The sequence below is a fragment of the Thamnophis sirtalis genome, unplaced genomic scaffold, assembly GCF_051295495.1.
Source record: "Thamnophis sirtalis isolate CommonGarterSnake01/CBP01778 unplaced genomic scaffold, rThaSir2_p1.2 scaffold_14, whole genome shotgun sequence".
Taxonomy (NCBI): Eukaryota; Metazoa; Chordata; class Lepidosauria; order Squamata; family Natricidae; genus Thamnophis; species Thamnophis sirtalis.
Window position 1 is genome coordinate 24,135,849 of NW_028261394.1, and position 12,491 is coordinate 24,148,339.

General features: G+C 51.0%; 1 protein-coding gene across 1 annotated transcript; it reads left to right on the forward strand.

Annotated features, from left to right (window-relative positions):
- The first annotated feature begins 3,055 nt into the window (after window positions 1-3,055).
- Window positions 3,056-12,068, forward strand: MATCAP1 (microtubule associated tyrosine carboxypeptidase 1). The gene is made up of 7 exons (XM_087728538.1): window positions 3,056-3,229; window positions 4,636-5,254; window positions 6,465-6,608; window positions 7,945-8,077; window positions 9,435-9,740; window positions 10,325-10,422; window positions 11,270-12,068. The coding sequence occupies exons 2-7, from the start codon at window positions 4,694-4,696 to the stop codon at window positions 11,432-11,434; spliced, it is 1,407 nt and encodes a 468-aa protein (XP_087584664.1). The 5' UTR covers window positions 3,056-3,229; window positions 4,636-4,693; the 3' UTR covers window positions 11,435-12,068.
- Window positions 12,069-12,491: the final 423 nt, after the last annotated feature.

The following is a 12,491-nucleotide window of genomic DNA, read 5'->3' on the forward strand; positions in this document are numbered from 1 at the left end:
CACATCTCTCGGAAGCTGTCTCTGTTTTGCTGTCCACGAATTATGGCGGTAAATTTTTTGGATCTGCCAATCAAAGTTGAGTCCCGGACCTCCCACCACACGACTGAAGGCCTCAAAAAAGGTCTGCTTCAAATTCTCCTGTTCATTTTCACGCAATCCCCTAACTCTTATTGCAAACGCAGGGGAATCATTATGTGCTGGAGGAAGTTTCTAGTTGCTGATCTGACCACTTTACTGCGCATGCGGAAGAAGGGAGTTTCCCGCCAAGGCCAACTGTCCGGCATTCCATCCTGATGACACTTTTTGAAGTTATCTCCCACCTGACAGTTGGGTGCATTATAATTGGACTATGTACAGGGGTGCCAAGGGGAGGGGATTGAATTGTACTTGATATTGTCCGCTTTCGCGCCTAATTAACCAGACTCAGCTTTGCTTTGCAACTGTTCATTTATAATTAGTAAAAGTACACTTGATTTCAGTCCAAATGGAGTCCAGTGGTTTCTTTCCTGATTATTAAATGAAGTCAATGCTGACACACCTCCAGTTCCAACCATGAAGCGAGTGGAGGGTTAAGTGTAGCTAAAGTCAACCATTCTGCCCAGACCTGGTCAACTGTGGGTGATGAGCTCAGGGGAGACAAACACCCATTCACATACCCCAAGCCAGTGGTGAAATTCAATTTTTTTTTACTACTGGTTCTGTGGACGTGGCTTGGTGGGCGTGGCAGGGGAAGGATACTGCAAAATCCCCATTCCCTCCCCACTCTGGGGCCAGTCAGAGGTGGCATTTGCTGGTTCTCCGAACTACTCAACATTTCCGCTACCGGTTCTCCAGAACCTGCTGAATTTCACCCTTGCCCCAAGCACACACTACAAGTTGGGGGAAAAAAAGATTGCCTTACCTTGTCTTTAGCCCTCCAGAGCAGAAAGAGACAGAAGAAAGACATACAGTGTAAGCCCACTACTCCAAGTCACCTTTTAAAACCTGATGAAAAATTGAGAATTGAGAAACCCCAGAGGACGCTTGGTGCGTTCTCCTCCCTAAAGGCAGAGGAATACCGAATAAGGCAGATATTTATACATTTCTTTGCTTTCACTTAGTTAGGAAGCTGACACACAACAGATAAGGTATAGAGCAGGGGTGTCAAACTGAAGGCCCGGATTTGGCCCGCAGGGTGCTTAGACCTGGCCCACAGGGCCTCCCTGGAAACAGAGAAGGATTAGCCCACAGTGCCTCTTCCAGCAAAAATGGAGCTTGGGAGGGCTATGTGCGCCCCTCCCAAGCTCCACTTCCACTGGCAGAAAGTTGCAGGAGGCAATTGCAGCCGAAATGGAGCTTGGGAGCCTGTTTTCGCTGGCAAAGTGCTCGGGCTACCGCAGATGCCCCTAACATGAATGACGACGATCTGGCCACGCTCACCCTGGCACACACCCCCCTGCCCCTACCCAGGTCAAACACAGTCTTGATGCGGCCCTCAATGAAATAGAATTTGACGCCCCTGATATATATATAAATTATAAAAATACTCAAGCACACCTCCTGTGGTTTTGGTCACATGCCTAACCCACAGGTTAGTGGTTTCCTTTGGAACTTTCTATAACCTCGAAGGTCTCCAGAGGCCTGAACTTTAATTTTGCCATCTCAACGTATGTTTCCTTTTGCCAATCATCAAATCCCTGATCAACGGAATGGTAATCATTCTTTTGTACAGAAGCAAGGAACTGCATATGAATATGCTAGCTGGATACCCGGGCTTTGTGACGAAATTATGTGATTGGGCAATGCTGGAGAAATCTGGTTCACTCTGGTCCAATCTGTTGGTTCAGTGGTGGTTGGTGATTGAAACTGAATCAATATCGCTTCCACTGCCTTGACTCCGGAAGCACTTCCATAGGTGGAAGGCATAGACATTTTGGTGAAGTACTGACATTTAGTACTGTAAGGAGCCCCAGACCACTCCTTCACTCAGTGGTGGAATGTCTGCCATTTTGAACTGAGGTAATGGAATTGGCAGTTGGAACAGAGTTCTTTTCAGGTGGGGAGGGGGAATAGAATGTCTAACTCCTTAGCATCAGAGCGTGTTAATATAAGGCAACTGGCAGTTGGATCAGAGTTCTTTTCAGGTGGGGAGGGGGATAGAACTCCTTAGCATCAGAGCATGTTAATTACTGTATAAGAAATACTAATGATCTGATCTGGTCATTATATATATATATATATCTTGTATTAGTAAATCGTTTAAGCTTTATATGTACCTGATTTAGATCACAATGCGCTGAGTGTGTCTTGCTTAGACAAAAGAATATTGAAGTAATTTTTGCAAAGGTATATGCAAAGTCAATACAGGATAGGGTATAGGCTCACTGAAACTAAACAATGCATGCTTTGAAAAACAAGGAAACTGCAAGTAGTGCGCAAACAATCTTTTCCAATGAAACAAAGCATAATGCACGTACACATTGATTACAGCCGGGTCCTGCCAGCTTTCAAGTATTGGAGAAAATGCCTGACCTGCCTTGAAGGTAAAAGATTTTGGATCGCGCTATTTGCAAAGAGACAAACTCCAAAGTATAACCTGCCACCAAAGAAACTTAAGAGGAAATCGGACGAGGTTTTTCAGTTGGTGTTTCCATTTTCGGGGGGGGGGAGAGCTGCTGTCCACGGGCCCTACACGGGACTGGGGTGGGGCAACGGGACGGCTCATACACGGGGAGGCCCGCGGGCCGTTTTCCAGACGGAGGGCCCGCCGTTACCATCGCCGGCGTCCTCGAGCGCCAGCAGCCAGAGGCCATTCGCGGGGCCGGAGACAGGACAGCGCAGCTCAGGCCGGGATGCGACCACGGCCACCACTTCGGAGGGGGAAACCGCACGGCGGCGGCTCTCCTTCCCGCGCTCCCTCCAGGGGGAACCGAGCGAGCGCCTCCCGCCCGTCAGTCCCGATCGCCGGCCCGCCCGCAGCGTCGCCCCCCGAAGTTTGGCCCAGCCGGCTGCCCCCCCCCCCCCCGTGCGGACTCCGTGCCGGGGCTGCGGGGGCGGCGAGGCGCGGCGACTGAGCATGCTCCGGGGGCGGGGGAGGCGGCGCGAGGGCGGCCGGCCCGGCGCTGGCCAAGCGGGCGAGACCCTCTGCGGCGCGAGGCGTGGCCGGCAGGAGCCCCCGCGGAGACCGCAGCCCTCTCCTCTCCGCGCCCGGGCTGCCCGCGGGGAGTGAAGCGAGGCGGCGGCGGGGCAGGTGGGTGAGGCTGGAGCTCAGCCCGTCGCCTGTGCTGGGCGGCGCCGCTTCCAGCCGGACCCGGGACGGGCGCAGAGCAGCGAGCGGAGCGCTTTCGGGCGGGGGGGGCTGCCTTGGGAAGCCCAGGCCTTGGCGCTCCGTGCCGGCGAGACCCTGCAGCTGCCCCCTTGGAGCCCGAGGGCGAGGCGGGCGGCGGCTTCCGCCCCCGGGGACCGGCTGCCGAAGCTGCTGCGCGGAGGTCCAAGTGCTCGGCCTCCGCCCTGCGGGCTTCGGCGAAAGGCTGGCTGGAAAGGAGGCCGGCGGGAGCGCTCTGCTCCCTCCGCAGCGGCCGAGGCACGTGGCTGGGAGGGGCCTGGTTGGGGCGGCGAGGTGCTGGGGGGACGCAGACCCTCTTTGGGCCTTGGGCGGGAGCTCCTCTCGCCTTCCCCAGAGACACCCGGGATGGGCAGTCCCGGAAGGAGAGGAGGGCCGGGAAAGGGTTTGGGACCAGGGGGTTCGGTTCAGAGACCCCCCTAAGACGGTGGTTCCGCTCCTGGCTTGAGGGGAGAAGCCTCCGGGGATGTCACGGCATGACGCCTTTTCCTCTAGCGGGGCACTCGGCAGCGAAGAGGTGAAACCGAGCCTTTAGTGGCAGAAAAGGGTTTGGCAGCCCATTTTTCATCCAGAATGGCTGGATCTGGCTGGAGTCCAGAGTGTGGGAACCTTCAATACTCCCCCCTTGGCCTCCCTTAAGGCCACTCTCCCCTGCTCCTTTCCTGGATCAAACCTGGGCTGCCTTCTGCTGGTGAGGACTCTCCCTGTATGTACCATCTTAAGGATGTATCACACCCACCTATTCATAATGGCACTAACTGGTTTTGGTGGTAGCACTGCAAGGTGCTCAAAATCTCCGGAAATGGAGAAGCATATAAATTGCAGTTGAGCCCTGTGCACATTCCGGCTGGGAGGGCTGGGATGGAGGATTTCAGACTGGCACAAGGGGAACCCTTCCAGCAGCTCCTCTTTTTCACTGGGCGCCCCAGTCTTCAGGACGGGAGAAGCTGCAGCCTGGCACTGGGCCTTCCCTGACTCACAGGCCGGCAGGGGCTTTTCTGCAGCACATCTCTTCTGCAAGCACTGAGGTGAGGTTGGGGCCGTGGACTGGGGAGCAGATTGCCATCTCCCATCTTCCTCAGAGGCCTCCAGAAACCCTCCCTTCCTGGGGAACCAACCCAGGAACCAGTCTAGTGATGACGCCTCCCCTCGGGCACAGACATTTTGGACCAGTCTCAGCCTGGCCTACCTCTCAGGAGTGTTGTTGAGAAAATGGGAGGAAGCCTCTAATGCAGCTGGAGTTCCTGGTGAGGTGTGAATGTAGCCACTAAATTCAGCCCATCTGAAGATGGTCCTTTTCCCTCTGTTTGCAGCACTCTCCCAATCCCAGGCTTGCCTTCATGAGGCCTCCGGCGGCTACACAATCGCAAGATGGTGCTTGACTCTCCGGCCTATCACCCGCCATTGCATCCGGGGGTTTTCCAGGCGGACCCACAACCCGGGAGAGGGGGGAAGAAGAAAGAGAGCCCTCCATGTGTCAGGGGGCACCCGGGCCCCTTCCTGTCCTCTCCTCCGCCTCCGGAGCCGGATTCTTCGGGGCCTGGAAAGAGGACCAAGCAGCCGAAACTCCTCCGGGGCTTGGGAGGCCCCCCTGCCCTGCGTCCCTGCCTCGCCTTGCAGGGCCCTTGCAGCTGGATGCACCGGAGCGAGAGCAGCTGCCTGGTGAACCAGAAGAACTGGGTGGGGAGCCGGATCCGAAGCGCCTCATCCCTCCCTCACCTTCCCAGGGCCAGAGCCGAGGAGGGGGCATGCCGGGCCAGGAAGAGGAGCCCCTGTTTACTGGTGGCCCTACGGCCAGCCAACCTGGAGGCAGAGCGAGAGCGATTCTTCCGGTCTTCGTTTTCCTATAACCCTCAGTTTGAATACGGGGAGTCCGTCCCTGAAGCCGTGCTGGAAAAATACCGAGAGGCCTCTGGGCAGTTCCTGGTGCAGGTAGCCTTCCCTCTGGCCAGCTCCTCGTGCGGCTCTTGCCCGAAGGGAGCCCATCAAAGAGAAGCTGCCTTGGCTGGATGAGGACCATTGGAGGGGGCCAAAGGGTCCATCCGCCTGCAGGCAGCAGGATTCCCTGCCCCATCCCTGCTGAGAGGATGCCCGGGGAAGAGCCTGCCTTAGCATTTGCACCTTCCCACATGTCCTTCCCAAAGCCTTGGAAGGGGGCCCAGGATCAGTGCCCCAGGAGAAGCAGTGCCAGTCCCCTGGCCAGGCCCCATAAAACTTCCCCCCAGTTGCTGCTGGGAGCAACTGCGCCTGCATGCCTGGTCAGAAAGAAGGACCTGCCAGGGAAGGAGAGCGGTGGGGGGAGGAGCGCAGGGTCTGCTCATCGCTGGACTTTGTTTTGCAGCTCATGCCAAGATGTTGAGCTGATTTCCCAAATTCTCAGACTTTCTGTTCTGGCACCAGGCCGTCTGTTGCCCTCCTACTTGAAAAATCTTTAAGGCAAAGGCTTGATTGTTTGATCCCATTCTTTTCCAGGTCTTGGCATGATGCACAGAGCAGCACAGCTGGTTATTTTACACAAGCATCTTGGTAGTGGCAGCCCTCCCCAAACTGAATCCTTAATTCACAATCATTTACACATTGCACTATTAGCCCCAGGATATCTCCCAATTACCCCCAGCTTAGGAACACTGAGTAAACCGGTTTCCTCCCTTACTAAAGAGGAATTTTAAAAATGGCAGGTTAAAAGAATAGGATAAATGGAAGGATCCTGGGCCACCAGACCAGCATTTCTGTACCATCAAATTTGCCACTGTAGTAAGGCTGAGCAACTGCAACCCGAATTGCTTCCAAGGAGTTTCTGGTATGGGGCCTGGTGTGGCCGGTATTTGCCCATTTGATTTTAAGATATGATACTAGAAATCCTAGGCGGCCTCTGGAACCTGGGGAGGGCGAAAAAAGCACGGCCAAACCAGGGAGGAGTCATGCACATAGCATTATGGCGCTCCCATGCATGACCACCCCCCTGTGCTCCCCCCACTTTTTCCACGCAATCCAAAAAAAGTTAGCCATCACTGGTCTAGTGAGCTTTCTGAATCCAGTCTTCGTATCAGCTCCCTGCATGTTCAGTGCAACCTTCATTGGTCCCACCCAGACCAGAGCACAGCCTAGAGCTTGTGATATCCACTTCATCTATCTGTTGCAGGCTACTGGAATAATCAATGCTGTCCTTCAAAAATATGGGACTTATGAGAGCTTTGAGGCCTCCAATGGTGGAAAGCTACTTACCAAATGCCAAATCTGGTCCATCACCAGGAAGTATATGCAGAAGGAAGGCTGCTCTGGAGAGGTGAGTTCTAGGGTTCTGCTCCAAAGGGAACCATCTTTCCCCCGCCCTCTCCCCACAAAAAAAGTTTTTCCCCCATAACCACTCTTCCATCATTAATCTTACCGTGTGTCATCTGGGTGCAGTCTTTGTTACATCATTTTAAATTATTTTTATCTTATCTTTACATTTACATTTCAATTGCCTTTTAATTCAACTCCTCCCCTGTGTTCTTTTCCAAATTATTCAATTTTCTGTTTCCTTTTGTTTAGATTCTTTTTCTATCCAGTGATAAAAATATCTCCATATCTTATAATACTCTGATTCTTCCTTCTCTTTAATTGCCAATGTTAATCTGTTCATTTCTGCACCATCTAATATTTTTCTAATTACCTGAGGGAATTTTTTCCATTTTCCAATTTTGTGCAAATACAATTCTAGCTGCAGTTATTACATGAATAACTAAATATACATTTTCTTCACTATATTTCTCTGGTAAAATTCCCAACAAAAGCAGTTCCGGATTTAAATCAATATGCTGCTGTATCATCCTTTCCAACCACATACGAATTTTGCCCAATATTTTTTTGTCTCTGCACATGTTCACCACATATGATAATAGTATCCCGGTGTATGGTGACACTTCCAACACTTGGTTGATTTGTCTTTAAACATTTTTGCCAATCTTTCTGGTGACATATGCCGAGGTGGCGCCGTGGTTAAATGCAGCACTGCAGGCCACTTCAGCTGACTGTTATCTGCAGTTCAGTGGTTCAAATCTCACCGGCTCAAGGTTGACTCAGCCTTCCATCCTTCCGAGGTGGGTAAAATGAGGACCCGGATTGTTGTTGGGGGCAATATGCTGACTCTGTAAACCGCTTAGAGAGGGCTGAAAGCCCTATGAAGCGGTATATAAGTCTAACTGCTATTGCTATTGCTATTGCTATCTATAAAACATTTTATACAAATTTTTATATGCTGTTGCCATTGTTAATTTATAATTCCTTTCCCATAATTGCTGCCACTTCTCAAGTTCTTTTGTATATCCAAAAATATTTGCCCATGCTATCATTGTTTCTTTTAGTAGTAGTAGTAGTAGTAGTAGCAGTAGTAGTAGTAGTACTACTACTACTTCCAACTTAACACGAAGTAAATAAGTATATATATTTTTTAATCATTTGCTCTTCTGTTCCTGTATTTCATCCAATTCTGTCAATTCCAAATAAAAAACATAAAGCTTTGCATTTTTTTCATTTCACGATTGCATTTGCAACTTTGTGTACCAAACCATATCCATCCCGAAGGGAACCCTCCTGAGATACCTTGTCTCCATTGTCTTCCTTCTGTTTCTTTTCTCCAGGTGGTGGTTCAGCTCACAGAAGACCTCCTTTCCCAGGCAGTCATGATGGTGGAAAACAGCCGCCCAACTTTAGCCATCAACCTCTCTGGAGCGCGTCAGAACTGGCTGGAGGGCATGCTGCGCCATGAGATAGGTCAGCCCTGAAAGATCTCTCCCTCTTTGACAGCTGCCTTCAAAGTGAGCTTAGATCATTTGGAAATTCATAAAACATGTTGGCCTTAGTGAGATGAGAAGAGACCTAGAGGTTTTCTTCTTTTCCTGAATTGGTTGGAGCTTCAGATTTAAAGAAACTCCAAAGAAAGCAAAACCACAACTTGAGGTTTGATCCAACTAGGAACTGGTTTATCCACTATAAAATACTCCAAGTGCGGTTTATATTTTATAGGGAGTTTTTGGCAATACAGTGATAGTCCTCAACTTATGTCCACCTGCCCTGTGAGGACCAGTGCACAGCTGACTTTGGCCATCATTTTTGGCCATTTTTCGCCTCCTGGAGGCTTCCCTTAACAGACTTCCGGTTTGCGCGTTGGGCCATTCTTCACCCCCTGGAGGGCAAAAAACAGTCCTACGGGCAACCCAGAAGTCCATTCCCAAACTTCTAGTTTGCATGTTGGGCTGTTTTTCGCCCTCTGGAGACTTCAGGGAAGCCTCCGGAGGGCTTCTTGGGGGTGATGTGTTTTCACCCTCTCCAGGCTCCTAGAAAGCCTTGAGCCTGGGGAGGGTGAATAACGGATCCATCATGCACCAAAAGCGGGGGGAGGGTGGGGGTCGTAGAGGCATGCGTGAGGGGGTGTCAGATGCATAGAATTATGGGTGTGGGTATACCTGGGCACAGCCCCCCTGTGTTCCCCCTGCTTTTGGCATGCGATGGCAAAAAGGTTAGCAGTCACTGAGCTACAGAGTTGATAAACATTGAAAAAAATGCTAGGGTTTGCATATAACAGCATTTTGCCCTCAAAATCAGTTAAGCAAATTCCCTTCATCTCATGAATTTGTCCTTATTTGGCCTGTCATCAGATTGGCCATGGCAAGTTCCCAAATTGCTTTTTAATTATTGATAAAAGAATTCCAACCTAGCAGCCCAAAAGCATGTAAAAATGCAAGTAGAAAAATAGGAACCACCTTTGGTGGGAAGGTATCAGCATTTCATGCACCCTTGGTGTTTAGTCATGCCGGCCACATGACCATGGAGAGGTCTTCAGACAGCACTGGCTCTTCGGCTTTGAAACGGAGATGATCACTGCCCCCTAGAGTTGGGAACAACTAACACAAATGTGCATGGGGAACCTTTAGCTTTACCTATGTTGGCTATTGATTTGATTCTGGGTGCAATTCAAGATGCTGGTTATTACCTTCAAGGCCCCACACGGCTTGTGGTCAGGTTATTTGAAGGAGCGCCCCTCCCCAGCCTAACAAAATGAAGGGATGTTCAATAGAAGCAAAGCCAGTTTTCAAAACGAGATTATAGTGAGATGCATCCTCTTTCCTAGGCACCCACTACATCCGTGGAGTCAACAATGCCTCCCAGCCCTGGCATAGCTCAGAAGGCCGCAAGCGATACAGCCTGAAGCCTGCCAACCCTACAGAGGAAGGGCTGGCCAGCCTGCACAGCGTCCTCTTCCGCAAGCAGCCTTTTCTCTGGAGGGCCGCCCTCCTCTATTACACCGTCTGCCAGGCTGGGCACATGTCCTTCTGCGAACTCTTCTGGGACTTGGGGCGCTACGTGCAGGATGCCGGAGTGCGTTGGGAGTACTGCGTGCGAGCCAAGCGAGGCCAGGCCAACACCTCATTGCCAGGTAGGGGGGTGCAATACGGCCACCCTTTAATCTTTCTGGGCCTCCTGACCGCCAAGGGCAGCTGACCTACCCTGTGCCTTCTCTTCTACCTTTCTAACCACTTGGTCCCTGGAAGAGAATGCAGGGAAGCGCCTGCCTGCCTGCCTGCCCTCCATTCAGGGGGGAAAGGCCTGTGTGACCGTCACCATCCCAATTTCTGATCCTCCTTGCCACAGTCCCTGGAGCCCCTGGGCTTTTAAAGTATTTGTCCCTGTGGAGGCTTTTTAGAAACCTAATTGGCATGTAGGGGGCTTGGGGGGTTTCAGCAGCAGCCCACCCCTCAAGGCCAACTTTCTCCTCCCCTCCCAAGTTTTCAAAAGCCTGGAGGCAGAAAGAAGCGGCCTGTCAGAGAGCAAGCAGATGTCTTCCCTCCCAACCTCCTTCCGAGTCCAAAAGGATTCCTCCGTGATTTTTCCCAGAGGCCGCAGGCACAGGATCCCTTGGCGGGATGTCTGTGGTGCCAAGCAAGGTGGCCGGGGGCTCTGAACTAAAAGCAGGGGGTTGGGTCACACACACAGGATTGGCTGGTTCTCCTTGGTTTGCAGGCTGCTTCAGCAAAGACCAGGTGTACCTGGAAGGAATCCTCCAGATCCTTCGGCATCGACGAACAATTGATTTCCGGTTGCTGGCTGCACTAGGGAAGGTAGGTGGAGGCCACTTGCTTTCCTGGGAGACAGACGGGGGGCCAGGCAGAAGGGCCGGCCAGGGGAAGTCTTGGATCTCCCATTTCCCAATTGCTGAGACCTTTGCTTTTGAGAGGAAAGGGGCCACTTTCCCCCTCAAAACTACATTGCCTAGTGCAAGCTTGGACTTAAGTGATGTTCGCATCAATTGAGGAACGATTAACATTCTGTGAGAAATATTTCTCTAACAGACCCAGCGACTGTTTTCATCACTCATTCATCATTCACACCTTGGACAACAGTATTTGCAGGGGACCCTACTATAGAGCCGAGGTGGCTCAGTGGTTAGAGTGCAGTACTGCAGCTGACTGTTAGCTGCAGTTCAGCGGTTCAAATCTCACCGGCTCACCAGCTCCTTCCGAGTTGGGTAAAATGAGGACCCAGACTGTGGGGGCAATATGCTGACTCTGTGAACTGCTTAGAGAGGGCTGAAAGCCCTATGAAGTTTAACTGCTATTGCTATTGCTATTAACAAACTGCTCAGAAAGTCCCCCTAACTTTAGCAGCTGTATGGATCACACGGGTTACCAGGTTTGAAGCCAAAGTCAGTGCGAATGGAAGGCATCGTACCTACGTTTATAGGCGTAGGCACTTTCCTCCAGCGAAAGGCTTTGTTTGGGAGAGTCCCATGGCTGGGTTGGGCAACGACCAGTGTGTGGCTCTGCTCTTTCCACCAGTGCCTGGCCCTGCTCTTTCCACTGGCGAGGTAGCCAGGTACAGAATGCAGGCTATTGTGATTGTTGGTCTTGTATCCCAGAGAGATCTCAATCAAGTCAATGAGCTAACATGCAACTGTCCTCTGTTCAGGTCTCTTATGAAGATGTGGACCACCTGAAGAAATATGGGGTGTTGGGGAAGGCGCGAATCCCCCACTTCATGCAGGACCTTGAACGGTATATGCAGCAGCTCAACCACATAGTTGCCACCAATTGTCTCAGTGATGAGGAGCTGGAACTGCTGATGCCAGAGTGAACTTGCTATCTGCCCCTCTGCCACCTCTGCACTTCTGCTGGACAGGCTGTGCTCTAACGAAGATGCCTGAAGTCCCAAAGGAGAATTTTGTTGGACTTCGGCCTGCTGAAAACAAACCAATGGCTATTGGTGTTCTATTTATTCTATTTATTGGGGGTGTGTGGTATGACTGTGAAGTGAAGCAATCGGAGCAAGGCCAGATCTTTTGAGGGTCCTAGGAGAGAATCCAGCTACCTCTCCTGGACGTTTACTCTTGGCCAGAAATGCTCTTAAGCAGATTGACAAAGATCAAGGTCTGGATTATGCCTTTCTTCTGTGGACGGGTTAGTCTAGATGGTTTGGAACCTGCTAAAATATCCTTAGGCAATATTTCCGGGGTTCTCCAATTGAGCCAACTGAGAATGATCTCCAGATGGCCAGAAAAGTTTTTTAAATATGCTGCTTAAGGGCAGGTGCAGAGGTTCTTCAGCATGACTTTGGTATTCCTTGCTCTCTAATACTGTTTGAAATTATATCTGTAACTGAGTGAACTTTCAATCTGGTCTGGTTGTGCTTGACAAAGGCCATAGGTGGCTAAAGGGAGCTTGGAAAGATGCTGGTTCAATTCTCAGTAAATCACAGCAGATTCCAAGAATTTCAGACTCCAAATGTTTTTTACAAGGGCAACAAAAGGCCTTCCTCCCTCACCCGTTCACCTCCACACTTGTACCTTAATCTTCAGCACACCTGTCCTGTTGCCACCCAATACCATCTGTTTGCCCTCAGTGGGCTGTGGGTTCTAGAAAATGCACAGAAGAACAGGCAGAACTGAAGTCTGCCCAGGGCTGGTTTCCAGCCAGGTTCTTAGGCCAAAAGCTTTGGTGCCTGGACTCTTATCGCAAAAACTATCTTGCCTTCCAAACGACAACTAACCAACTCTCCCTGGCCTTTATCCCAAATGCAAAACATGAATAGTTTCCCTTATTCTTCTGCTAGTTTCAGCTAAATCTTTAAGGAAAAGCCAAACATATTTGGGTCTAAGAATAGAGGAGGAGATTGGGCTACAGATTCAAATGGT

Bases quoted from the DNA above. Each gene is read 5' to 3' on its own strand.
- MATCAP1 (XM_087728538.1), top strand. From the start codon at position 4,694: ATGGTGCTTGACTCTCCGGCCTATCACCCGCCATTGCATCCGGGGGTT. The intron at 6,609-7,944 runs GTGAGTTCTAGG...TCTTTTCTCCAG, and splicing joins AGGAAGGCTGCTCTGGAGAG to GTGGTGGTTCAGCTCACAGA. The intron at 8,078-9,434 runs GTCAGCCCTGAA...CCTCTTTCCTAG, and splicing joins CATGCTGCGCCATGAGATAG to GCACCCACTACATCCGTGGA.